Source organism: Typopeltis vanoorti, chromosome 22, assembly GCF_054136105.1.
Source record: "Typopeltis vanoorti isolate ZY-2024b chromosome 22, IOZ_Tvanoo_1.0, whole genome shotgun sequence".
Lineage (NCBI taxonomy): Eukaryota > Metazoa > Arthropoda > Arachnida > Uropygi > Thelyphonidae > Typopeltis > Typopeltis vanoorti.
In genome coordinates this window covers 18,805,767-18,833,599 of record NC_143570.1, presented here as the reverse complement: position 1 = coordinate 18,833,599, position 27,833 = coordinate 18,805,767, and the positions used below count along the sequence as shown (strand labels likewise).

Genomic DNA, 27,833 nt, shown 5'->3' with positions numbered 1-27,833 from the left:
CTTACATGAATTACCTGAATTAAATAAAAATATTGTAGTTAAAAACTGTAGTTAAAAACGAGACTTTTTGTGGTTATGAGACCATAAGTACTTTATTAATATAATCCCGCCTACTAGTTTCGCCAGCGACTGTCTAGCTTTGTCAAGGCTGAACGGTACACACAAAAAATATGAGAGAATACAGAATACTACTACATTCCAGGACCTCAAAAATAATATTTTGTTTTTGAGGTCCTGGAATTTTCAATATGTGAGTGAGAGGGGGTTGGAAAGAAAAGAGAAGCTGCATATGTAATCCTTACAGTTTTTAATTTAAAATACTCTCAAGATTGTTCCTGTCTGGGAGCCTAAATACTAAATATTAATAACAATAAAATTAGTAATTTCTACATATATTAACAAGGCCAAACAGTTCAATTATAACAGCAACAATTCAAAAACAATAGCAATTAATACAAGGAATACTATTTCATTTCTTTTTTTTCTTTTTTTTTTGAAGTTTATATGTGATGAACTTTATATACACATAGGTATCATTTTTTTCTTGCATATTTATGCAAGAAAAAAAATCCTGAAAGCTGAAGTAAATAAATATATATATATATATATATATATATATAATCCACCCACACCTTCCTACTCTATAATTTCATACAGAAAGAAGAATTTCAATTTTATAATGCTCTATTATATATGAATAGCCTCTGTAGCTCAGTTGGTATAGACAAAGCCTTTGGTCAGAAAGGGCTTCGTCTATACTCTTAAAGAGTTTAAATAAGGAATAAAAATTTACTATAACCATTTGTATTAACTATTCACATAATGTCTATACATACACAAAAATAAATGGAAAAGTTGTTGAAAAAAAATTTTTAATGTAAAGAAATGTTATGGACATGTCAAAATGTAGAAATGAAGCAAGGGAGTCGGACTATTTTTCAATATAAATCTCCATAACTGATATGGAACTGTGGAACAAATACCTTAAGATTTTTTTATTATTATTCTTTTAAAGTTATCTGGCACCTAACATGCTACTACATTCTTATAATGAAGATATTCAGTTCTGTACAAAATGAAATGATCACCAATAATGTCCTTGTGTTTCATATTCCTAATGGCAGCTAGGAAAGCATTACTGTTCAGTGTGGTTCGAGTTCTCAGCCGTTCTTGACTTTCCACATAAATTATACAAATCTGTCCATGTTTGAATGGCTCGCTTTACAAAATTATCATCTGGTGTTATGACAGTTTTTCCCACAGAGATGAGCCAGCTGCTGCTACATGTTACTTACTACTACATTCCAGGACCTCAAAAATAATATTTTGTTTTTGAGGTCCTGGAATTTTGAATATGTGAGTGAGAGGGGGTAAGAAAGAAGAGAGAAGCTGCATATGTAATTCTGGAGAAAAAAAAAAAAGAAAACAAAACAGCCAGTGCAAGTTTCAATAACTCCACCCCCCCACACACCCAATTAGGCTAGCATTGATATTTTCTGAAATGATTGTAACACTACAATATGCAAATTGAAAAATAAAAATACTGCTGAAGGTCTTTTATGAGTCAACTCAGGCATGTGTGTGTATAAATTAAATATAAATGATTTACCCGGTTATTCCAGAGTAAAAACAGTCCTTGCCTTGATAATTAAAGCCGTGCCGAATTAATTCTTCACTGACATCTTTAACTTTGCTACCACCAAAAGCTGAAATATAGTAAAGGTGGGGTTAAACAACTTAATCTTAAACAAATAAAAAAAATTATTATGTATGTTTTCATAAAAGATGACAAATGATTCATCTTGTTATTCATAATGAAAAATATTTAGATTTTAATGAAGTACATTTGACTCTCACTATAGCAAACAAGTAAGAACCACAGGAATACCTTTTATAGTGGATAATTTGCTTAGTGAATTTCTTATACTATAACATTGTGTCTGAGAGAGGACTTGGATTTGGAACATCTCAATAGTGCTTTGAGTTAGTGAGTTTATACAGTGTCTTCTATAGTGAAAGCTAACTGTATCCTAAAATTAATCAATTTAGAATATAACCAAATTCTTCCATGATCTATTCAGAAAATTTAACCATACAAAATTTATAAGTGGTCCAGTATTTTGCATATATGAGGGAGGTCTGAAAAATGTTCTTGCCCTCGACCACAGATGCCAACACTATCAGCAAGATTTTTTTTTTTTTCTAAGTTGGTACATCTGTCAAAAGCATCCATGTGAAATTGCAAGTCATTCTATCAAGTAGTTTGTTGTATACAGTTGTCTGAAGCAAACGTGTTGTCTATATCCCTTGAAATGAATAAAATTGAGTATCACATGGTTATAAAATTCTTTGTAAAAGAAGGCTCAACGCCAAAAGAAATTCGTTTGAAGTTCATAAAAGTTTATGGGCACTCTTCTCCTTCGTTTTCCACAATTAAGAAATGGGCTGCTGAGTTTAAACGTGGCCATGCCAGCCTTGAAGATGATCCATGTGAAGGACATTCAAAAAGTGTAACAACACCAGAAATCATTGATCAAGTGCACAACATGGTATTGGATGACCGGCGAGAGTCAAAGTGTGTGAAATTGCTGAGACTGTAGGCATTTCAAAAGAACGGATATATTTTGCATGAAGAATTGCAAATGCAAAAGCTTTGCGCAAGATGGTTGCCAAGCTTGCTCACAGCAGATCAAAAACGAACTTGCATGAAAATCTCTGAACAGTGCTTGGCGCATTTTAACAAGAATAAAACTGATTTTGTGCATCGATTTATTACTATGGATGAGACTTGGATTCACCATTACACACCAGAATCCAAACAGCAGTCAAAACAGTGGACAGAAGCCGGTTGTTCAGCCCCAAAGAAGACAAAGTCAGTTCCATCAGCAGGAAAGGTCATGGCATCGGTGTTTTGGAATGCTAAAGGCATTTTGTTTATTAATTATCTTGAAATGGGTAAAACAATAACTGGGGAATATTATTCTGATCTTTTAACCAGACTAGACAAAAACATTCATGAGAAAAGACCGGTTTGCAGAAGAAAAAAATCATCTTTCATCAGGACAATGCACCTGTCCACAAAGGTGTTTTGGCAATGGAAAAATTAAGAGATATGCACAATGAATTGTTGTAACATCCACCCTATTCACCAGATTTGGCTCCCTCTGACTTCTATCTCTTCTCAAAACTAAAACTCTTCCTCGTTGGGCAGCGTTTTTCTTCAAATCAAGAGGTGATTGCAGCTGTAGAGAGGTACTTTGCAGATCTTACTGAGAAACACTACAGGGACATGATAATGGCCTGGAGCATCGCTGGAATAAATGTATTAGTCTTAAGAGAGATTATGTTGAAAAATAAAAATAATTTTGAAATTATAAATTAGTTTTTTCATTGTTAGGCCGAGAACTTTTTAGGCAACCCTCGTATCTATGAATGCTCCTTTTCAGATTCATTTGGCATTAATGGGTTAACATGTGTCAGCTTGTTTTGTTTGTCTATCTGTTTGCTTCTATATATATATATATATATATACAGGGTGTTCGGGATAAATTTGACAGTTTCGTAAGGAAAAAGAAAATCTTCTTTGTATCTATTAAATTTAATGAATTGACAAAAAACATTACAGGCAGAGTTAATTACAATACTATCAACAAGATTTACTCAAAATAACCACCATTAGCATCGATCACAGCTTCAATCCTGCTTCGGAACCTCGAACAAGCTGATGCTACAGTCTCCCTGGGAAGGGCCGCAAAAACTGTTTTAATTTTATCCATTAACTGGGCTTTTGTATTACTGGAAGTGCGATTGGTGTCTTTTTCAACTGCACCCCATACAAAATAATCCATGGGGTTAAGGTCTGGGGAGTTTGGAGGCCAAACATTTGGACTGGTGAAGTCGTAGAAATTTTCAGACAACCATTTTTGACTTTTCCCAGAGGTGTGGCAAGGGGCCGAATCCTGCTGCCATACATACGGCCTACCATTGGCTACCCTTGTTATCCAGGGCTTGACTACAGTGTTTAGCAACTCCACGTAGCCATCTGAAGTCAACCTGAGGCCCTCTTGGAAAAAATGCGGAGGCATCACATTGCCTTCAGAGGATACACATCCGAAAACCATCACAGTTTGGGGAAATTTAGTCTGCATTACACGAGGAATGTCCTTTGTACTGTATGCAAGCCATCTGTTATTCTGCGTGTTGTGATTTTGATCCTGGCAAAAGTTTTTCTCATCGGAAAAGAACCAGATTGTTTGTGGTTCCGCAGGATGTTTCACTTTGCTTATAAGTTTCTTCGCGTTTATCAAACGTTTTTCACGGGCCTTTTCTGTAAGCAGCTGACCTTTGCGGCGCTTGTATGAGTAGTAGCGGAGGTCTTCATTGAGTGCAAGCTTCATAGTAGAGGCTGCAACATTCATTTCACGTGACAAAGCCCGAATTCCAATGCCAGGGATCTTCAACACCTGTTCCTGCAGATTTGCGAGGAATTCTGCTGTACAAACGCAATCAGATCGTCTGATAGGGATCTTTCTTCTTGCTACATCCTCGTAGTCACCATTGCAAGTCTCTAGTTCATGCCTGATTGTTTTTACTGTATTCAGGGAGCATTGGGCAGCAGTCGAAATATCCTTATTTTGATGGCTGGCACGAATCATCATGATACAAGTTATTCTCTTCCATGATTCAGGTGGGTTCCAGCTATCCATCCTTTCGGACATCTTGTATATGAATGAAGAAGGGTCCAACCTTTTAAATGAAGAGAAGTGTGTGTTAATACATGTAACTTACGGAAAAATATAATTAATTATAAATATGTCAAATTTATCCCGAACACCCTGTATATATATATATATGACTGACAATACAACAGAGGGGGGGGGGGGAAATAGATCAAATGCAAAATTTGAAAAAATGAATTAAGATGAGGTAAATGTACAATGGAATTAGATATTTGGTGGACACAAATGAAAGGATGATGTGGAAGAAAATAATGAAAGAAACTACAGAAAAGGATATGGCAAATGACTTGGGAATGGGGTTTTGTATGGTATGGGGATTCCATTATTAAAAGTATGGTGACAAGATAATGCATAAAGTCTATTTTCCAGAAACAAATATGGATATACAATGACTGTTGTTTTGGATGTGAGGAGTAAATGAGCAAGAGAGTTAGTGATGCTTGTAGGAACAATTGATTTAGTTGGTTAGAAGGAAAATATGAGGATAAATATCAGGTTATTGAAGGAAGTGAAGACAACAATGTGATATGACAGGTGGTCAGTGTGTTGCAAGGTAATAAAATGGTTGACACAGTGAGCAAAAATTGTGAATATGCTGGCAGAGCTATGTGAGGAAAATGGGAAATACAATTTATTAATGTGTATGATATATTCAAGGGATGGATGAAATTTTAAAATGCGATAGGTTGGAATGTAATGGATGATTTAAACAAGAGATAAGAGAAGCAAGGGAGAGAGGAGAACATGTGAGAATGAAGAGCTTGTAGAGAAAGAGATGAGTGTAAAAAACATGAACATAAGATGGAAAAGAAAATAGGAGGAGTCAGAGTGGACAGGAGGCACAACATAAGGAGAATGGATGTTCAATAGGAATGGGATGGCTTGGGATGCAAGGGGAGTAGTTGAGCTGAAAGAGATGAGGTAAGTAATGAAAAAGTTGAGATGAGTAAGTATGGGAAGGTGTACTGAAGCCGAAAGGTGCAGGGATAGAACTGATTACAGATCCAAAAATGATTTCCTATGCTTATTTATAAATGACATGAGTATCAGCCATTAGGAGACAAACTTGTGCACTGATTTATTTGCCAAAATATTGTCAGTATAAAATGATCATAGTTAGATGAGCATGACATCCTGATTGGGAGAAAAGAAACATGGATGAGAGAAAAGAGATTTAATGCTTTTCATTAAATAGTAAGCAAAAGGGGGGGGGGGGCTATTGAAGACAACAAAGGAATTATGACTGCACTATGGAGATTGTCAAGAAAAAAGATTTTAGCTATATGTACTGGCTGGAAAGTAGTGACAAAGAAATTATATGTAAACCAGCGTGTTAACATATAATTTTGTGTTAACACGTTCATTGCCAAGCTGAAAATTGGAATTTCGTGTGGTGGCCAAATTTTTCCACTTGATAGCGATGGCCACGCGATAACGCGTGATCGGCCATTCGGTGAGGGCTCGCATCACGCAATGTCGCGTGATTGGCAATGAATGTGTTAGTGAACAAGATCATTATCAGTGCTATTAAAGAGGGGCATCAGTGAATAAGGAAAATTAATTTAGGGAGTTCTTGAGGGATAATTATCTTATGCAGCATGTAATGGAGGACACACAACAATAACGAATCTTAGATCGTATCCTATCATCAGAGGATGTGATTGTGAATGGCATGTCAAATCTCTCTTCAGCTGGCAAGAGTGACCACAAGGTGATTACAAGGCTACCGATGATGAAAAGCATAGGATACAGTTTGGAACTATAGCATGGAATAAAGAATTAAATAGAAACAAAATAAAATAAAAAATTAAATAAAAACAAAATGCTCTTAGAGTACTCATCACTAGCTATTTAACAGCAGCAATGTCTGGATGGATTCCAAAGGTCAAAAGTTTAAATAAGATAGGTGTAAAAAAACATGGATGAATGAAGAGATTCAATTTGCTGCCTCCACAGTTTCCTGGAGGGAAACTGAGGAGGCAGCACATGAAGATAATGATAATAATCAGTTGCAGGAGGGAGTACAAGGAGCAGACCACGAAAGCCACTCAGTTGGTAGCAGCTGAAAAAAGTGTGATATAAGCAGAAACTCTCTTAACAACAGAGTTATTTCAATACATGGGAGATTATTGTTATAAATAACTGAAAAGTGATTGATATGGACAGGTGTTAATGGATGAAAATTGTGGAATGGAAAGATGACTGCATATAGCTAAAGAATATTCAAAGAGCAATTCATAAGGATATTACATCCTCATTAAGTATAACATTACGATAAGTATAAAAGTAGGATTAGCAAGGGAAGGATGATGAGTAAGTAGAGAATATATGTGATACACATAAGCAATGTCAGTAAGGCGATAGGTCAATGACATATCACAAGGGAATATTCCAGGAAACATGCTCCTGTTTAACAAGTCTTGTATAGGTGAATCTCACAGGAGTAAGAGGAGAGTAAAACTGTAACACACGATAAAGGTGATAAGACTGAAGCTACAAATTATAGGACAGTCTGTCTCTCTGGAGTTATGGTAGAGGTGTAAGGAGACATTGGAGGGCTAGGATACAGAACTGAGTTGATAATGGCAGTAATGTCTGTGATGGTCAGCAACGGCATATTAAAGGAAAGTCACATTTATCAACTTACTTATGTATCAATTTTTTTTATACAGTAATACCTTGATTAATGCTCAGGATGCATTCCTAGAAGACAAAGCATTAAATGAAACAGCGATAAATGGGTCATTTCAACACATAGTAAATAGGGATAGGGGAAGACGCAACCAATAATAAATGCGTTTTTCTTTCATTTTAAGTTATTTTTATATTAACTTTCCTTTAATGGCTCTTGGTGCTTTGAAATTATACACAAGCAACGGTTTTAATTTGAAATCACCATTGCTATTACTGCCCAGAAGAAGGATTAAACAGTCTTTTGCAGCTTTGAATCCTGGTGCTTGCTTTTGTTTGCACAATATAAATGTATACTTTGGCATTCTCTTCCAGAAAAGTCCTGTTTCATCAACATTAAAAACTAGTTCAGGAAAATAATTTTCTCTTTCAATTATGGCTCTTAAGGTTGACGAAAAGGTTGAAGAAGATACTGAAGCAGCTTCAGTATCTGCAATCGCCGCTTCTCTGATGATTCGGATGTTATAGAGGTTCCTTCCTTTTTTAAATCTATCAAACCAACCTCTGCTAGCTGCAAAATTTTCACTTGTATCCTCTCTTTGTTTTTGAATATGATTAAAAATACTCAATGACTTTGAGAGTGGTGTCATCATGGGCTAACACATTGGTGGCATGTGTTAGCCCATGATGACACGTGCTACAATCAGCAAGACCATATATTTTATGAGTTTCAGAGTGTCAGTAACACCATGGTTGAGCACTAATACTGTATAACAAGAACTCAATTTATTGGATTTCCATGGAAGAGGAGTGGTACACAAGCCGAACACAAACAACAATGAACAAGATGGTTCGTCTGGCCTGGTGCAAAGAGTGTGTGAACTGGACAATTGACCAGTGGAAAATGGTACTCTGGAGCGATGAATCAAGGTTCACCTGTTTCCAGTCTGATAGCAGGATGTGGGTGTGGAGGCAGCATGGTGAATAAATCTTACCATGTGTTGTACTCACAGTAAAGTTTGGTGGTAGAGGGGTAATGGTGTGGGTGCATTCAGCTGGCTTAAAGTGGGACCACTTATCATTGTCTGTGGTGCAATAAAGACGGCTCAGTACCTTGATATTCCGGATAATCAGATGCTAACTACACTGTAGAGTTTTATGGAACAGATCCATGTTATTATCAAGATGACAATGCCCCATGCCACAAAGCTGCAGCTGTTATTGAAAGGTATGAAGAGATGGTGTTAAACGACTGCCCTGGCCTGCACAGTCATGACCCCAACCCCATCAACTGCCTGTGGGATGAATTGGAGAGCCGACTGAGGTCCAGAGCATCTTGTCCTTGATCTGTCACTGATCTCAGTGCTGCTTTGATGGAGGAATGGAGACAAATTCCACCTGATGTCTGCCAAATATTAGTGGAAGGCCTCTCTCAAAGGATGCAGGAGGTGATCAAAGCCAAAGGTGGACATACCCAATAATTACAGTTTGCCTGTTGGTATCAATTGTAAATTATTATTATTATTAATCTAAATCACTTAAGGAATTGAACAACGTAGATCCGAATATAAATTAAATTACACTTTAATAAATATTTCCGATATTTCGGCAACGTCACATTGTCATTTTCAAAAGGAACTTACAAAAAGGCACGTGCACGCAGGCATTATAACACAGTAACTGAGAATGAAGAGATGAAGCTATTGTTCTCCTAGAAGCCCCGATGGTGCCCTCTAGCGGGCTAAGTAGGTGTTCTTGGCCGTTGGGCTGAAGGTCTGCTGATGTATGCCTCCCAAATTTGGGCCAGTCGCATACAACAAAATTTGTTGAGGTTTGGAAAGTTTCTTAGGGCTGAGGCTGATTCCATAAATAATCTTTCGAATTTGTATTTGCTACGGTGTATTACTGTAGCTTTCTTCCACCGTATTCTGTGGCGTATATCCAGAGCATGGTCTGCAAGACTAGAATGGCTGTACTTGTGAAACAGGATGTAGTCCTTGTGTTCAGAAATTCTGATATTTGCTGTCTTACCTGTTTGGCCAAAGTAAGACAGTTAACAACTGCAAGGGACCTGGTATACACCAAGTAGGTCTAGGGAAAGTGGTTGGCCTTTGGTGGAGCGGATAAGGGATGACAATTTTCTGTAAGGCCTGTAACAGGAGGTGAGGTCATGTTTTTTTAAAATTTTGGTAATTTTTTCCGAGGTGCCTCGGATGTAGGGAATGGTGATGGATTTAGAGTAATCTTTGTTGTGGAGGGGAGGGGGGGCTATGTTTGTAGGTTTTAATATTTTTTGGAGGGGAGCCATTGGCTGGGAAAGTGTTGAGGATGTGATTTAGTTCAGTGTTTAGGGCCATGTCGTTAGAACAGATTAGTTTAGCCCTGTTGTATAGTGTTTTCAACACTCCATATTGTTGTGAGGGGGAGTGGTGGGATTGTTGGTGAATGTATCTGCCTGCATGGGTGGGTTTTCTATAAACTGAGAAAACCAAAGTTCCATCAGGCTGGCGGGTGACTAGTGTGTCTAGGAAAGGGAGGCTGTTGTTTTCCTCTTTTCCAGGGTGAACTTGATTCTAGAGTTTTGGTTGTTTAAGTGCGTTAAGAAGGAGAGGAGTGTTTCAGAGCCGTGTGGCCAAATAGCGAATACGTCATCAACGTAGCGAAGCCATATGGTTGGTTTTTGTGGGGCAGAGGCTAAGGCTTTTTCTTCAAAGGTCTCCATAAAGAAATTGGCCAAGGGTGGGGAGAGTGGTGAACCCATGGCTGTCCCCTCTATTTGTTTGTAGAATTTTCGCTGCCAAACGAAATAGTCTGAGTTCATTGTGAACTGAAATAGGGCTGAGATATCGGGAGAAAATTTAGCTTGGATTAGCTCTAAAGTTTCCTTGAGTGGGACATTTGTGAATAAGGAGGAGAAGTCAAAGCTGACCATAATGTCAGTATGTTGGAGTGTAAGGATTTCTATGCTGGCTTTGAAGTTGGCTGGTTTTTTTTTATGTGTGATGGTGTGTTGCCAGTATAGTGTGCGAGATATTTGGCCAAATGTTTAGCTAATTTGTATGTGGGGGAATCAATGCCATCCACTTTGGGATGCCATTACGTCCCATAGTGGATGGCATTGATTTATTGAGGTTTGGAGAGTTTCTTAGGGCTGAGACTGATTGCAGACAATGCTCTGGATACACACCACAGAATACAGTGGAAGAAAGCTACAGTAATACACCGTAGCAAATACAAATTTGAAAGACTATTTATGGAATCAGCCTCAGCCCTAAGAAACTCTCCAAACCTCAACAAATTTGGTTGTATGCGACTGCCCCAAATTTGGGATGCATACATCAGCAGACCTTCACCCCAACGGCCAAGAACACCTACTTAGCCCGCTAGAGGGCACCATTGGACTTCTTGGAGAACAATAGCTTCATCTCTTCATTCTCAGTTACTGTGTTGTAGTGCCTGTGTGCACGTGCCTTTTTTGTAAGTTCCTTTTGAAAATGGCAATGTGACGTTGCCGAAATATTTATTAAAGTGTAATTTAATTTATATTCGGATCTACGTTGTTCGCTTCCTTAAGTGATTTAGAAATGCATCACCAACGTATAAGCCTGTCTACGAGAATCAACATCATCCACACAGATACGATCACACAGAAGGCCCGCCAATATGGTAAAATGAAGTTGAAGTTGTCTAGACAATTAAATCGTCTAACTTTCCTGAAACGCTGCCGGGATAATAAGGTAATCCATAACTGTGTAAAATTCAAGCACCTTTATGTTTCACTAAAAGCTCTCCGTATATTTAACCACGCTAGCTATGCATTGCTTCGTGAACAAATCACCGCCACGCGGTTTCTCTTAGCGGAAACTAACGAAGCTATTCGTGCCTTCGAAGATAAGCTTTCGTGCACTTTAAATCATGAACTGTGGTCTATTTTACATTCTCGTGTACTGCTGCAGACAAAGAATTTGAAAAAATACGAGGCCGACAGATGAAAAAATTCGAAAAATTAAAAAAGATTTCTACCGTCAATCCAAAACTTGCTACCAACACCGTAATCAACCTTTCTTCAGTCACCCCGAAGCACTCAAAGGGCTCTCACGTGGCCACAACTTTGCCATTGCTCCCAGAAAAATACCTAGTGAGGATATCATGATCCAAATCGAATGCGGAATCCGCCACCTTCCACATCAAATCGCCAATAGTGTGGATTTGTGTCCTCTCCAAAGCAAGACCACCAAAAACCAACATATCCAACAAGGAATTTAAAGCTCTACAGGAAATCAGGAATAATAAAGAATTAGTTATCACCAAAGCAGATAAAGGAAATGAATCTGTAGTACTTAACCAAAAGGACTACAAAGGTAAGCTTAATGCTCTTCTATTAGATCAGGCTACTTACCTCCCTACCGAATACAATTCCACCAACTCACAAATTAGAAAACTTCACAGGCTCCTTAAGAAAGACACTTCTTGGCCTGTAGAAGTTATTATTATTATTATTACGGGCAACTCCAGGAGTCATTAGACTCATCGAGGGAGGCCCAAATCATATTCATCACAACTATTTGACATTCATACAGTATCTATCATACCTCGCCTTAAACTCATTCACTGTCACAGCATCCACTACAGACTCAGGGAGCGCATTCCACTCATTCACTACTCTAAAAGTAAAGAACCCAGCTCTAACACCTTTACTAACCACACTTTTGCCCAGTTTCCATGGATGTCCCCTAGTCCTCCCACAACCAGCCCTGTTCTCAAAAATATCTTCTGAATTAATTTTATAGAAACCCTTCAGTAATTTGAATGTCTCAATCATATCTCCCCTCCTCCGCCTATCAACCAATTTTTGCAACTCACAAATCCTCAACCTGTTCTCATACGGTTCATTCCACAGACCTGCTATCATCTTGGTCACTCGCCTCTGGATCCTCTCCACCTCCTCCCCATCAAGAAGAAACCTAGGTGACCAAATCTGAGCACAGTAGTCTAGATGGGGTCTTATCAAGGCTCGACAGAGAGGAACAATAACCTGCTTGTCTCTGCTTGTCAACGTATTCTTCAGCAACCAAGTGATTTGATGAGCTGTTTTGGTCACTTTTGCAATGTGTCCCCTAAATTTCAATTCCTTATCTACCAACACTCCTAAATCTCGTGCCTCATCAATTTCCTGGAGCACGGTTCCACCAATGCAGTAAACTGCCGCCAATCTTTTCACCCCAAAATGCATAACCTTACATTTTGCCACATTAAACTGACATCCATTCTCCTTAGCCCAGACCTCCAATCTATCCAAATTATCCTGCAAAATTTTGACGTCATCTGCATTCACTATTGCCCTACCCAACTTCGCATCATCTGCAAACAAATGAACTGTTCCTCTCAGATCATTTCCTATATCATTTATGAACAAATTAAACAGCAGTGGTCCAAGAACAGATCCTTGTGGCACACCACTAGTCACAGGCCGTCTTGTGGACTCTACTCCCGAGTAAACCACTCTCTGATATCTCTCCGTCAACCACCCTCCTATCCATCTCACCAACCCTATGTCCATTCCCATATGCTGCAATTTACTGATTAGAATTCCATGTGGAATCCTGTCAAAGGCCTTGGCAAGGTCCAGTAGAATCACCGTAAACCCATTACCCTTATCCAGTTCAGCCGTCACTGTGTTATAATATGTGAGCAAGTTACTGAGGCATGACCTACCCTTCACAAAACCATGCTGTCCCCGATACAGTATCCCATTTTTTTCTATCCAATCTTGTATTTTCCTCTTGACTATTTTCTCTAAGACCTTGACAATGATTCCTGACAGATTAAAGCCGTTTAACTCTATACCCCCCAGTATTTACGGACTCCCAAAAATACATAAAGAAAATGTGCCATTACGTCCCATAGTGGATGGCATTGATTCCCCTACATACAAATTAGCTAAACATTTGGCCAAAGAGCTCACACACTATACTGGCAACACACCATCACACATAAAAAACTCAGCCCACTTCAAAGCCAGCATAGAAAACCTTACACTCCAACATACTGACATAATGGTCAGCTTTGACGTCTCCTCCTTATTCACAAATGCCCCACTCAAGGAAACTTTAGAGCTAATCCAAGCTAAATTTTCTCCCGATATCTCAGCCCTATTTCAGTTCACAATGAACTCAGGCTATTTCGTTTGGCAGGGTAAATTCTACAAACAAATAGAGGGGAGAGCCATGGGTTCACCACTCTCCCCACCCTTGGCCAATTTCTTTATGGAGACCTTTGAAGAAAAAGCCTTAGCCTCTGCCCCACAAATACCAACCATACGGCTTCGCTACGTTGATGATGTGTTCGCTATTCAGCCACATGGCTCTGAAACACTCCTCTCCTTCTTAAGACACTTAAACAACCAACACTCCAGAATCAAGTTCACCCTGGAAAAAGAGGAAAACAACAGCCTCCCCTTTCCTAGACACACGTCACCCACCAGCCTGAGGGAACTTTGGTTTCCTCAGTTTATAGAAAACCCACCCATACAGGCAGATACATTCACCAACAATTCCCCCCCCCTACTCTCACAACGATATGGAGTGGTGAAAACACTATACAACAGGGCTAAACTAATCTGTTCTAATGACATGGCCCTAAACACTGAACTAAATCACATCCTCAACACTTTCTCAGCCAATGGCTAAACCCCCCCCAAAAAAAAAAAAATCCAAAAAATATTAAAACCTACAAACATAGCCCCCCCTCCCCTCCACAACAAAGATTACTCTAAATCCATCACCATTCCCTACATCCGAGGCACCTCAGAAAAAATTACCAAAATTTTAAGATAAGGGATATGGTGGAGCAGATAAGGGATTGGCATCCCTTATCTGCTCCACCAAAGACCAACCACTTCCCCTAGACCTACCTGGTGTATACCAGGTCCCTTGCAGTTGTAAACTGTCTTACTTTGGCTAAACAGGCAGGACGGACAGCAAATATCAGAATTTCTGAACACAAGGACTACATCCTGTTTCACAAGTACAGCCATTTTGGTCTTGCAGACTATTCTGTGGCGTGTATCCAGAGCATGGTGGAAGCTACAGTAATACACCATAGCAAATACAAATTCGATAGACTATTTATGGAATCAGCCTCAGCCCTAAGAAACTCTCCAAACCTCAACAAATTTGGTTGTATGCGACTGCCCCAAATTTGGGATGCATACATCAGCAGACCTTCAGCCCAACAGCCAAGAACACCTACTTAGCCTGCTAGAAGGCACCATCGGGACTTCTATGAGAACAATAGCTTCATCTCTTCATTCTCAGTTACTGTGTTGTAGTGCCTGCGTACACCTGCCTTTTTTGTAAGTTCCTTTTGAAAATGGCAATGTGACGTTGCCGAAATATCGGAAACATTTATTAAACTGTAATTTAATTTATATTCGGATCTACGTTGTTCAATTCCTTAAGTGATTTAGAAATGCATAACCATATTATTATTATTATTTGATGCCTCCAGGGAGTCCAAGGACTCATCGAGGGAGGGCACCTGCTCTACAACTCCGTCTCCACTATTCAATCACCAACTGACCGCAACTACACCAACGCCATCTACCGCCAACCACCACTGGTATTTACACGGACAATCACAAACATCCATGCCCGAACGGCGGGATTCGAACCCGCAGCCTTTTGGCTGGAGAGCGGATACGCTATCCACTCAGCCAACCAGGCCGGCAAAATTGCTAAAGTGTCTGGATAATTATTGGTAGATATTTTAGTCAGACTTCAACAGTCATAACAAACTACTTGGCAATCTTGTTCTGGAAAGCCCAAAACATAAATCTTTCATATTAATCAGTTATGAATTAGTATATGGAAATCAATGTGCACAAATGAACAAAGTATTAGTTTTCTGTGAGTACTAGCTTTCATAATGAATCACAGAGTGAATATTTTAGGCTGTTGAGAATAACTATGGTAATGATAATGATTGATAGTTAAGATTTTGTTAGGAATAAGTAATATGAAGTTTGGACAACTGTAAAAGAGAATACATCACTAACAGCAATGTAATATCTCATTCACAGTTATCAGGACACTTAGAGACTAATGTTGAGACGACTCCACAACTTTGCGAAGTAGATCTTGAAGTTTTATTTTATGTTTTTATTTTTGGATTTTATTTAAAGGGTTAAGTAAGGGTTAACCTTTCATAAAGGACATCCAATGGGAGCTGAAAGCATCTTTGGTTATGCTGCCTAAATAGAAAATACATGAATTTCAGAACTATAATGTGGCATTAACGATCCCTCTGCACTTCTATATGCATTCAGATAACTGATGTTTATTCCAGACACAGTCTTGTAGGGCGGGTAGCAGTGGAATATTTTAAGAGATGGTTGAAAAACATCTGGATGCACAATCAAACAGATTAATTTGTTTCTGTACACTGACTAGCAGTCAGCCTGCTGAGTCAACTGTATATCTGGCTCATCCCAATTGGATAGTAAAAAGAGTAATGGCCAAACACTAGAGCAAAAACTCTGGTTATAACACATTTCTTGATTTCTAATTCATTTCTAATAACACATTCATAAATGGTTGCTACTTACAGCTTTAAATACAAGATTGAGAACTGTTAAACATTTAAATAAAATTATTTTCACTTAATCTGCCTATATAATGTTCCCTCCAATGCCTTTCCACTACAAAAATATCAATATAAGGTTAAATGAATATTGTATTACCTGTACCATAGTGATGCTTTCCACAAACAACACCAGCTTTTCCAGCCAGCAACTCGATTAACTTGCCAACTGTCATACGAGATGGAAATCCATGGGGATTCATGATCTAAATATATAGAGGAGAAAAAAAAAAGTAGTGGTGTATGATTATTTTTTTTAATCTAGTCCTTGAAATATGAATACTTTCAACTACCAATCCATAGACATCATTACACTGGTTAATGTAATAAAATAAGAGCTTGAGGTTTGAGAATTTGGCATTCTCAATAATGCTGGATCTAATATCCAATTTACTTATATAATTTTGAATCGCCGAACTGAAACCTTTTGGATCTCTATTTTAGTATAAATACTTTTACACACTGACAAAGTTCGCTTACGAAAAATACACCTCTCTGACATTTCAAGTTCCTTAGTACCGAACGAGAGTTTTTGCTCTCTTAAGGTTTCTGCCTGGTCTCTGAGGAAAACCAACCAGTTCGAAACAGCTGTCAGGCCAGTGAAACCTTATAAAAATAGACTAATAGAAAGTGAATCTATAGACGCTTGGGCAGTGTTTATGTTTTCTAATTAGTCCACGCTAAGGCAACTCATGAATGCCAGTGAGTGTATTCCCGTAAGCTCTCTGATCAACTTATTTTTATAAATCTTTCATAGCTTTTACATTCAACTTTGAAATAATGCTGGATCTAATATCCACTTTACTTATGTTACGTAGGTGGTCTGAAAAGTTCTCGGCCTAACAAAGCAAAAGCTACAACTCAGAAGATAATTGTGATGTTGAAGCGAATTGTGACATATAAGGAAGTAATTTCGCCTCTTTCATAACGCTTTGATAAGACTGCACCTGGATTATACGAGGGTCTAAAACGTTCTCGGCCTAACAATGAAAAAACGAATTTATAATTAAAAAATTATTTTTATTTTTCAAAATAATCTCCCTTATGACTAATACATTTATTCCAGCGATGGTCCAGCCATTATCCCATCACTCTAGTGGTTCTCAGTAAGATCCGCAAAATATCCGTCTACAACTGCAATCATCTCTCGATTTGAAGAAAAACGCTGACCAGTGAGGAAGAGTTTTAGTTTTGGGAAGAGATAGAAGTCAGAGAGAGCCAAATCTAGGGAATAGGGTGGATATTCCAATAATTCATAACGCAGATCCCTTAATTTTCCCATTGCCAAAACACCTTTGTGAGCAGGTGCATTATCCTGATGAAAGATGATTTTTTTTCTTCTGCAAACCAAGTCTTTTCTCATGAATTTTTTTGTCTAGTCTGGTTAAAAGATCAGAATAATAATCCCAGGTTATTCTTTTACCCTTTTCAAGATAATTAATAAACAAAATGCCTTTAGCATTCCAAAACACTGATGCCATGACCTTGTATTCTTTGGCACTGAACAACTGGCTTCTGTCTACTGTTTTGATTCTGGTGTGTACTGGTGACTGCAAGTCTCATCCATAATAATAAATCGACACACAAAATCAGTTTTATTCTTGTTAAAATGGTCCAAGCACTGTTCAGAGATTTTCACGCAAGTGCATTTTTGATTTGTGCAGCACCCATCTGGTGCAAAGCTTTTTCATTTGTAATTCTTCATGCAAAATGTATCCTACAAGTTCTTCTGAAATGCCTATAGTCTCAGCAATTTCGCACACTTTGATTCGCCAGTCATCCAATAACATATCATGTACTGATCAATAAATTCTGGTGTTGTTACACTTTTTGGACATCCTTCATGTGGATCATCTTGAAGGCTGGTATGGTCTCGTTTAAACTAGGCAGCCATTTCTTAATTGTCAAAAACGAAGAAGTGCCATAAACTTTTATGAACTTCGAATGAGTTTTTCTTTTGCCGTTAAATCTTCTTTTACAAATTTTATAATCACACAATACTCAATTTTATCCATTTCAAGGGATACAGACAACACTTTGGCTTCCGACAGCTGTATAAAAAAACTACTTGATAGAATGACTTACAATTTCACATCGAAGCTTATGACATATGTACCAACTTAGGAAAAAAATCTTGCCGATAGCGTTGCGATTTATGGTTGAGGCTGAGAACTTTTCAGACCACCACATATTAGATACTTTATTATGATTATTATTATAGTTTGTAAATTTTCAGACACAGTTAAGAATATGTTATATTAAAAAAATTATTTTATATAATTTGTTTACTTTCAATATAACATTTTGCCACACTCTGTATATATCACCATGCAAGTGTATAGTGATACACAAAATCTCCACTGCATGCAATATGTAATTTTCCACTGAAAATATTAAGGTTGTTTATGATATGCAACTACTACTCCACAATTCTGCACTTAGAAGTAGCATATGTAGGCTCAACACAGGTGGAAAAACATGACCTATCAATAAAGGGTGAATGAGGTATGGGAGATAATGCTTTTTCCAAGTGGACAGAGCCAGAAAAAATTTGCAAAACATTGCACTACATGAAGGCTAACCCAAGTGGAAAAACATGACCTATCAATAAAAGGTGCATAGAAAATTACTGAAAGAAAATTACTTCTTGGCCCAAAGAAATCAAAATTCTTTTAAAAATTCAAAATTTTGAAAATACCAAGGTTGAAGAAATGCAGAAGTAATATTTCCTTATACAAGTAACCAAAACCAAGTGGAAAAACTTTCAACATCTTTCTGTAATCCAGAGTATTTTAATAATAAGGTGTGACACTTTTGTCTACTTTTATATGGAAATATGACTTCAGCATTACTTCAACCTTGGTATCACTTCTGAGTCTGGTTCCACACTGATGAGACTTCACAGTAAAGGTCAAAACTGGTCTGGGTAGTTGCCCTTCCCATTATGCATAGCATTACACATGTCTGTATGGATATGTGCATTGCATTATGGGACACTAATGCAATTGATGTGAAGTCATTAACCTCTATATATGAGTTGCCCTGTCATGAAGTTACTTCATGCACAAACTTTGTTTGCTTACACTTGGATAAAGGAAGAAACCAAGAATATAATTTCTTGGCATCTTTACTTTATAATAATATAACCAAGTGAAAAAGCTTTCAACTTCAATATCAACAACGATGTAGTCAATGAGGCTTTTCCTATTTCTTGTGTCTCCTCTCCATGTGAACTTGTGCACATCTTTATGCTGAAACTAGTCATGTCCTGAGCAGATGTCCAGTAAAATACTTACCATTATGATTAGTTTGGCCCTTTTCTCCAAATTTCCCCAAAATTACATCCCTGGTGGGATTCACTTCCTACCGTGCTGTTCAGATCTCCAATGAAGACTATTTTTTTCCATTTTCATTATGTTGGCTACCTGTTCTAATAACTCAAAAAAATTCCTCCACTTCTAAGAACCTTCTGTTTGACCGTAAGCACAAATAAGTTTCATTGTTCATTTTCCCATTTTTGAAGTTTGTCCACATAATTCTACATGAAATTGCCTTCCAATCAAGACGTTGATCTTCATGTTTGGTGTTGAATGCTATTGCTATTCCTTCCTTCCTTTCCTTGATCATTATTGACTGAAAATGCCTATACTTCTTATTTAGTAAGATCTCACCTATTTTTGTCTTTGTCTCAGTAATGCCAATTATGTCCAAACGGTACTTTTCCACTTCTGCCAGCTCTCGATTTCCTTGACATTAATATTTCTTATACTGATGGTTACTTTGTTCAGTTCTTCTGATGCTGGGTTTGTTCTGTTTGTTAGGCTTCTCCTAGATTGTGAGCTTGAGTGTTTTCCAATAGGTGACTTTTTCACTGCTCACCCTGGTTCCTTGACAAAAACAGCAGGGGAATTTTTTTAACTGGGCAATGCCCCAGCTGACATGAAATCTCTTCATGTTATACTATCATATGCATTTATGGATTAATTTATGGATTAGTCAGCTAAGTCCCAGATTGGCGGTCCATCCTCATTTGTTCAGCACCCAGTGGATACCTACTACTAATGAGGCACACGTGAAGGTGCGGAATGGATATTAAGTCAGAAGCCTCAGTTGGTTCTCCACATTTCTTAAAAGCAATGTGGAGGCCTCCTCTCAGTTATTTCACTTTGATCCATAAGCAACCTGGATTAACAAGTATTAATTTGATATTAAAATGACTTTCTCAGATTTTTGGTAAATTAATACAGCCATATTTGTTGTGGTTTGGGGAATATTTTAAAGCTGCTGCTGATTCCCAAGACAGCTTCTGACTTGTAATGACATCTGTGAAGCAATTATTTTCTCTTCAGTTATTTTGATGTTGGGTTTATACTTCTTTTACGTTTATATGAGTTGGAGCTTGTTCTAGTAGCTGACTTTTCAATGTTTGCCCTAGTTCCTTGAAATGAGGTATTAGTAATGACTATGAGACATGGTGTTAGGAATGACTTAAAAACAGTGGGAGGAGGGAGTTGTTTAAACAAATGACATCCCAGCTTGGCATGAAATCTTGTTATATTGTACCATCATATGGATATGTGTTTTAAGCCAATAGAGAGTGCTGTTCTTTTCAATGTGATATTTATTTTTATTCTGCTTAGTATTAAGTAACGCTTGTATCCTGAACTAGCATGATGTATCCCTATCAACAATGCCGTACTTAGTGTTGATAGTGATCAACAGTATTAATATTTTGTGCAGATATTCAAAGATATCTACACAAAAAATGAATGTGTAATGAGATACCACAACACAAATACACACGAATTAATATTAATAAAGGAATCAGACAAGGCAACTCTTCAAGTCCATGTTCACTTAACATAATTATGGACAAAATAATAACAATTTAAGAAACAGAAATTAGATGAATACATATTAAAAAAAATTTTTTAATCTTGTTGGATATGCAGATGATGTAGTATTACATCATCTACATATCCTAGTTTTACTTGTAGGAAATGAAGATGATATTCAAAAGCAATTATTCAAATTTCAACAGATATGGAGCAGATTCTATTATTATTATTATTACATGACATCTCCAAGGAGTCCAAAGACTAATCAAGAGAGGGCACCTACTCTACAACTCTCAGTCTCCACCACTCAATCCACCAACTACAGCTAACCACATCATATACATCAATGCAATCTACTTATTGCCCACTACCACCACTAGTATTTTCACAAACATTCATGCCCACAGTGGGATTCGAACCCACAGCCTTTTGGCTGAAGAGCGGATACGCTAATAACTTGGCCAACCAGGTCAGCAAAGTGCACCAGGCCATTTAACATGAAAACATCAACTGAAAAAACAAAAACATAAGTAACTGCAAATTATAACCAATAAGATGTGTTATATGAAAATATAACATATAATGAAGTAAAAGTACCAAACTTGAAGGCTCATAAAATATCAGGATGTCTAAATACAACAAAATGCAAAAATAACGATTTAGCAAAAGAAACAAAGTAAGAATGTAAAAATCAGCAGTCTGAACAAAATTGATTAGCCATACTAAATTTAAAACTAATTTTACTGATTCAAAATTTTAATTTTTCATAACTTACAAATTTTCATAAGCTTTTATTTCATCCACATTTTTGAAGTAACAAAAAAGAATAAGCTGAACTATTTTCACTGTAAATTTTAAATGCTTAAAAATTATTCAATCAATCATATAGAATCTTTGATGTATAATAGAAATTATTTTAATGGAAAGAATTATGTTATAACAAATTATAGGAAATGAAATATTTGGAAAAGTAAATTAGATTAAAATTTTAACCAGTTAAAAAATTTGCAATTTTTAACCGGTTGCAATAATAATATAATAAAAGTAGGAAAATCATTACTCACCAAATCAGGACAAATCCCCTGCAATAAGAAGATAAGTATTATTAGGAAATATATTATTTAAATTATAAGAATAATCTACTGTATTTAATATAAGACCTTTCTTCATCCTCCTCTTTTATTTTTTTTTTTGTTTTTTGCTAATTTCATAATAGAAGTTTATAATGCAAGTTCTCCAGACCATCTAATTTACTGTGGACTATCAAGATAACAGATATCCAAAGTATATAAATTAACATTAATGCTTTCACTTCAAGAAAAAGATAATTAAAATCTTACCTTTACACTTATTAAAAAAGTCAGTCCTGTGTCGATTAAAACTCAAAAATGCAAAGAAAGTCACTGAACTAGAAGAGAGCAATTATCCTCACTCATCTATCCACAACACCAAAAATGGCAATCCTTTCTGATGTTAACAATGTTATTATTAACACCAGATCTCTCCATGGAGTCAAAGACTCATCATTGGAGGTACACACTTTTACACACAAAGCCCATCAAACCGTTCATTAAAACTGTTACTTCGACAGCTTCCAGGGTAGGACAGGGGGTAAAGCATGTCCCCTTGTTCTACCCCCCTCCCCAACACTATAAAAAATTTCTTCCACATTAGCCAAGTAACAACCCTTCATCATCATCAAATTCCTGCCATGTACCCTCAAGAGATGTACAGAATATGATAGTACTACATGAAAAATTTGCATCATTACTAAGGTCCTATCTACAACTTTCCTCCAGATCAGCCTGTTACTTGTCAATACTCCAATAGTATCAGATCTTATATTTCTGTCGTCTAAGGCTTTGTACCATATCAATTCACCTATATCTTGATCTTCCTCTAGGTCGTTTTCCTGCCAACCTGGCAGAGAACACTTGTTTTGATAATCTTTCCTCGCCCATTCTGTTTAAATGACTATACCACCTGAGATTAGCTCAGCTAACGCATTCCTGGATGCTGACAATGTCAGGTTCTTTCCTAATATCCTCATTTTTAATATGATATTGCCATTGATGCCATCTCTTCACGCTTATAATCATTCTCAGGATTCTCATATCTATGGTCTCTAGTCTTTGGTCGTGTTTTACTTCTGACCCAGCTCTCAGATCCATAAGTTAAAACTGGTTTGAACATTGTCTTGTATACAGCTAATTTAGTGTTCCGACTAATTTCTCTCTTATTCCATATGAATATATTCAATTGACTTCCTACTATACCAGCTTTATTGATTATGTTGTCTATTTCCAAATTTAATTTACCATCTTCACTAAAATTCGTGCGTAAGTAGGTGAAATGTTTTACTCGTTCCACAGGTTCTTCGTTCACAATGCAGTTGACATTTCCAACAATTCTGCCTATTTTCATTGTCTTTTTATTGCTGACCGTCATACCATATCTATTACAACAGTTATTCAATTTAGTCAAGGAATCTTGCAGACTCGTAGTGGATTTATTGATAAGTATAACATCGTTCACATAAAGCAAAGAGCTCACATTAACATCTCCAATTTTGATATCATGTTCAATACCACTTTCCTTCATAATGTGATCCATATAGATAATGAATAACAGAGGGGATAATGTACATCCTTGTCTAACATCAGATTTAACATTAAACCATCTTCTTGTACTTCCATCAAATCTAACTGCTGACTTACAACTCAAATACAGACCAAATATTGCTTGATATAATGCCCCATTGACACCATATAACTGTAGCATATTGAATAGATTCTCTCTTGGTATTATCATATGCCTTTTCCAGATCTACAAAACTTAAATACAGATCTTTGTTATATTCCCATGATTTCTCCACTATTTGTCGTAAAGTGAAGATCTGATCCTGACAGCCTTTATTTGGCCAGAATCCAGCTTGTTCTTCACCAAGCTTTTCTTCTACAATTCTTCGCAACAGTTTCTCAAGTATGCTTGCATATATCTTACCAGGAACACTCAGTAGAGAAATACCTCTGTAATTCTCACATTCAGTTTTATTTCCCTTTTATAATAATAAATTAAAAATAAATAAATATAATAATCAAGGAAAAGAAGGAGTAGCCATAGTATTCAACACTAAATACAAGGCTAATCTTCTTGAATGGCAGGCAGTCTCAAGTAGAGTGATGTGGGCAAATATCAGAATGGGAAACTGGACAATGAGACTTATTTGTGCCTATGGTCCCACAGAAGGTTCTACTAAGGTAGAAGTGGAGGAATTTTTTGAGGATTTAGAGAAAGCATCTGACACAATGAAAAAGGAAAAGTTGGTCCTTGTTGGGGATCTAAATAGCAGAGTAGGAAATGATTGTCAGACATACAAAAGTATATTGGGAAAATTTGGAAACAAACAAAGTTAATAATAATGTCAAATATTTGTTGGATTTCTGCTCAGGACATGGACTGGTTATTACTAACGCCATGTTCCAACATAAAAATGTGCACAAATTCACATGGAGTGAAGAGGCAAGAAATAAGAAAAGTCTCATTGACTGCGTTATTGTTGATAGTGATGTTTTCTCCCTTGTACAGGACACCAGAGTGTACAGAGGATTTGAAATTAATAGTGATCACTATTTAGCCGTGAGCAGGATAAAATTGAATTTCATATTGAAAAGAATAACATGTAAGAAAGTTTTAAAGTGAATTAAAGTTGAGCAGCTCTCAGATGTGAACTGTAGACTAAAATACACAGATTATTGAAGCAAAAATGAAAGAGTTTGAGAACAGGAACCAAACTTTAGAGATTCAGTGGCAAGCCTTGAAGAAAATCTTGATTAATTCAGCCAGAGAGGCATGTGGTGAGGTTGTCTGCAAGGATAGAAAAATCAGAACTCCATGGTGGTTGGTTATTTGGTTTCTAGTTTATTTGGTACAAAAAAAACTACAAAGGTCATACTGTACCATACTAAAGGTTATAAGCATTTACAGAAAAATAATTTCATAAAGCAGCATCTCTAGGTAAACAGAACTACTGCAGAGGGCACAGCAACACACAAGATCAGAGGTTATTACAGTAGTGCAAAAATAGTTAACAATATAAGTTAATACATAAAATATGAAACACTAAGCCAAGGAACATAGTATCTACATATATGTAAAATTATAACAGATGCCTTTATAGCAGTACAAAAATAGGCAAAAAGGGATTATTATACAATATGCATGTATGAAAATTAAATTTAGTAATGCAGTAGAAACAGAATTTAGAATACATATAAACAGAATTACTAGAAAGTACACAAATACGTAAGATGTCCTACAGCATTACATGATTATTCGAAAAATAAAGTAATAAATAAGATGCATACACAAAATGCATGTTAAGTGATACAATATCTACATATAAACAAAATTACTACAGAGGTTTCAGCAGTACATAAATAGATAATTATAGGTTAACATATGTATATACAAAACAAGTCAAGGAAAGCAGTGTCTCTACATCTAGGAAGATTACAACAAACATTATTATACTAATAAAAGGAATTATTATATACAGCATTGATGCATAAAATTTAAGTTTAGCATTATGGTATTTACATATTAACAAAATTACAGCAGAGTGATACAAATATACAAGATCAAGGCCTATGATAATACATAATTGGTCAGATATATTACAAATAAAAGCTAAAAGTTAAGTTAAGCAAAAAAGTATTTACATATAAACAAATTTATGGTCAAATGTGTTTGTACAAATTAATTCTTTCTAAAAAATTAAAAACATCATACAATTTGCCTGAGTCTGCTAGCATTTCCCTGAGTGTATATGGCTTGGTTAGATAGGTGAAAATTTCATTCCTCTCTCGTGTAAATTTTTGACAATCTACCAGAATATGATGAATAGTAAGATGTGTGTTGCATTTTTCACATATGTGAGGGAAATCAGCTCTCAGTAAATGAGAATGCGTAAGGTGACTGTGACCTATGCGGAGCCTAGCAAATACAACCTCCTCCCTTCTCTTTGTACGTTGACTAGAAAGCCAATGTTTAATTTCAGGTTTAATGTTATATAATTTGTTTGTTGATTTTTCTTGCCATGTTAACTCCCACTGAGCAATTAGCCTTGATCTTATAAGTTGTCTGTATATGGAACTGTCAAATAGTATGTGGAGAAGGTATGGGCTGATTTAGCAGCCGCATCTGCAACCTCATTTCCTTTGATTCCGATGTGGCTGGGAATCCAGCAGAACTGGACATCGAAATTAAGGATTTTCATTTTGTGAAGCAGGTGTAGCACTTCATAAAGTACTGGATGAGAATTATACATAGGAGAAGAGATAGCTTGTAAAGAGCTCAATGAGTCTGTATAAATTATACACCTTTGGTAGCAGATTTCTTTCATATGCACAAGTGCAAGCTGAATGGCATGTAACTCTGCTGTATAATTACTGCAGTCAGGTGGGATCTGATTTGAAATAATAATGTCAGGAAACACAGCAGCACAGCCAACAGAGATGTTAGTTCTTGAACCATCAGTGTAGATGGGTAAGAAATCAGCGTGTGCTGCTCTGTGTGCATTAAACAATTGCAGGTAGATGGATGATGGGGTATAAGATTTCTGTAGCTGACAAAGTGAGAGGTTGCAAGATGGTGTGCAAACCTGCCATGGAGGGATGTTGTTATGTTTAGTGTAGCTAATGTTGTCAACATTTATACTAACAGCTTGCATAGTTTCTTTAATACGCATACCAAAAGGATGTATAGCAGTTTGATGTGTGTGATATTGAGCTTCTCAACGCAGAGAGAAGATACTATTCCATGTAGGGTGATCGGGGAGAGATTTTATTTTTAGGGCATAATTAAGAGACAACTGTTTTCGTCGAAGTGATAGAGCCGGTTCATTTGCTTCTACATAGAGACTTGGAGTGGGTGAGGTGCGAAAGGCACCAGTAGCTATCCGTATACTCTGATGATGGATGGAATCCAACCATCATAGGTTACTCTGTCTTGCCGAACCATAGACTTGGGACCCATAATCCAGCTTTGAACGTATAAGTGCACGATAAAGATGGAGCAATGAAGCTCGATCAGCACCCCACCCAGTAGAGGATAGAGTGCAAAGGAGGTTCAAAGTTCTTTTGCACTTTTCTCTTAGTTGACGAATGCATGCTAGAAATGTGAGTTTTCTGTCAAAAACGAGTCCCAAGAACTTAGTTTCTGTAGTTACTAGAATAACAGTAGGTCCCATTCTCAGTTCAGGATCTGGGTGATGAGTGTGTTTTCGACAGAAGTGTACACAGACACTTTTTGCTGTTGAAAACTTAAACCCATTATTAAGAGCCCACAGAGAGACATGATCAATTGCTTGTTGAAGTTGTCTTTCAATTACTCTCATGTTACGTGAGTGACAGTATATTGTGAAGTCATCAACATACAGAGCATTGTCTACAGTGGGAGGAAGCTTTTCAATGATTGAGTTAATTTTAATAGCAAAAAGGGTTACACTTAAGACAGAGCCTTGGGGAACACCTTGTTCTTGAAGATATGGTTGAGATAGCATACTTCCCACTCTGACTTGGAAAGTTCGCCTGGACAGAAAGTTTTTAATAAATATAGGGAGGTGTCCTTTGAGACCTAAGTTATGGAGGTCTTTTAATATGCCATATCTTCAGGTTGTGTCATAAGCTTTTTCCATGTCAAAAAAGACAGAGACAAGATGTTCTCACTTCAGAAATGCATCTCTTATACATGTTTCTAACCGAACTAAATGATCTAAAGTTGATCGATGTCTACGGAAACCACATTGTGTATTGGAAAGAAGACTGTTGCTTTCTAAATATCAGAGAAGTCTGGCATTAACCATTTTCTCTAGTATCTTACAAAGACAGCTGGTCAGAGCAATGGGTCGATAATTATTTGCTTGTGTTGGATTTTTTCCTGGTTTTGGGATAGCAATGACAATTGACTTATGCCAAGAATTTGG

The 27,833-nt window shown here is 36.9% G+C and overlaps 1 protein-coding gene across 1 annotated transcript in view; it reads right to left on the bottom strand.

Annotated features, from left to right (window-relative positions):
- Polr3B (RNA polymerase III subunit RpIII128) overlaps positions 1-27,833 on the bottom strand; it is a 494,506-nt gene that overhangs the window by 81,603 nt on the left and 385,070 nt on the right. Inside the window, exons 23-25 of the mRNA XM_090412337.1 lie at positions 21,913-21,930; positions 16,111-16,216; positions 1,610-1,706 (exon numbers count right to left, since the gene is read on the bottom strand). Of these exons, the coding sequence (XP_090268463.1) occupies positions 1,610-1,706; positions 16,111-16,216; positions 21,913-21,930 (221 nt within the window). The remainder of the gene's footprint in view (positions 1-1,609; positions 1,707-16,110; positions 16,217-21,912; positions 21,931-27,833) is intronic.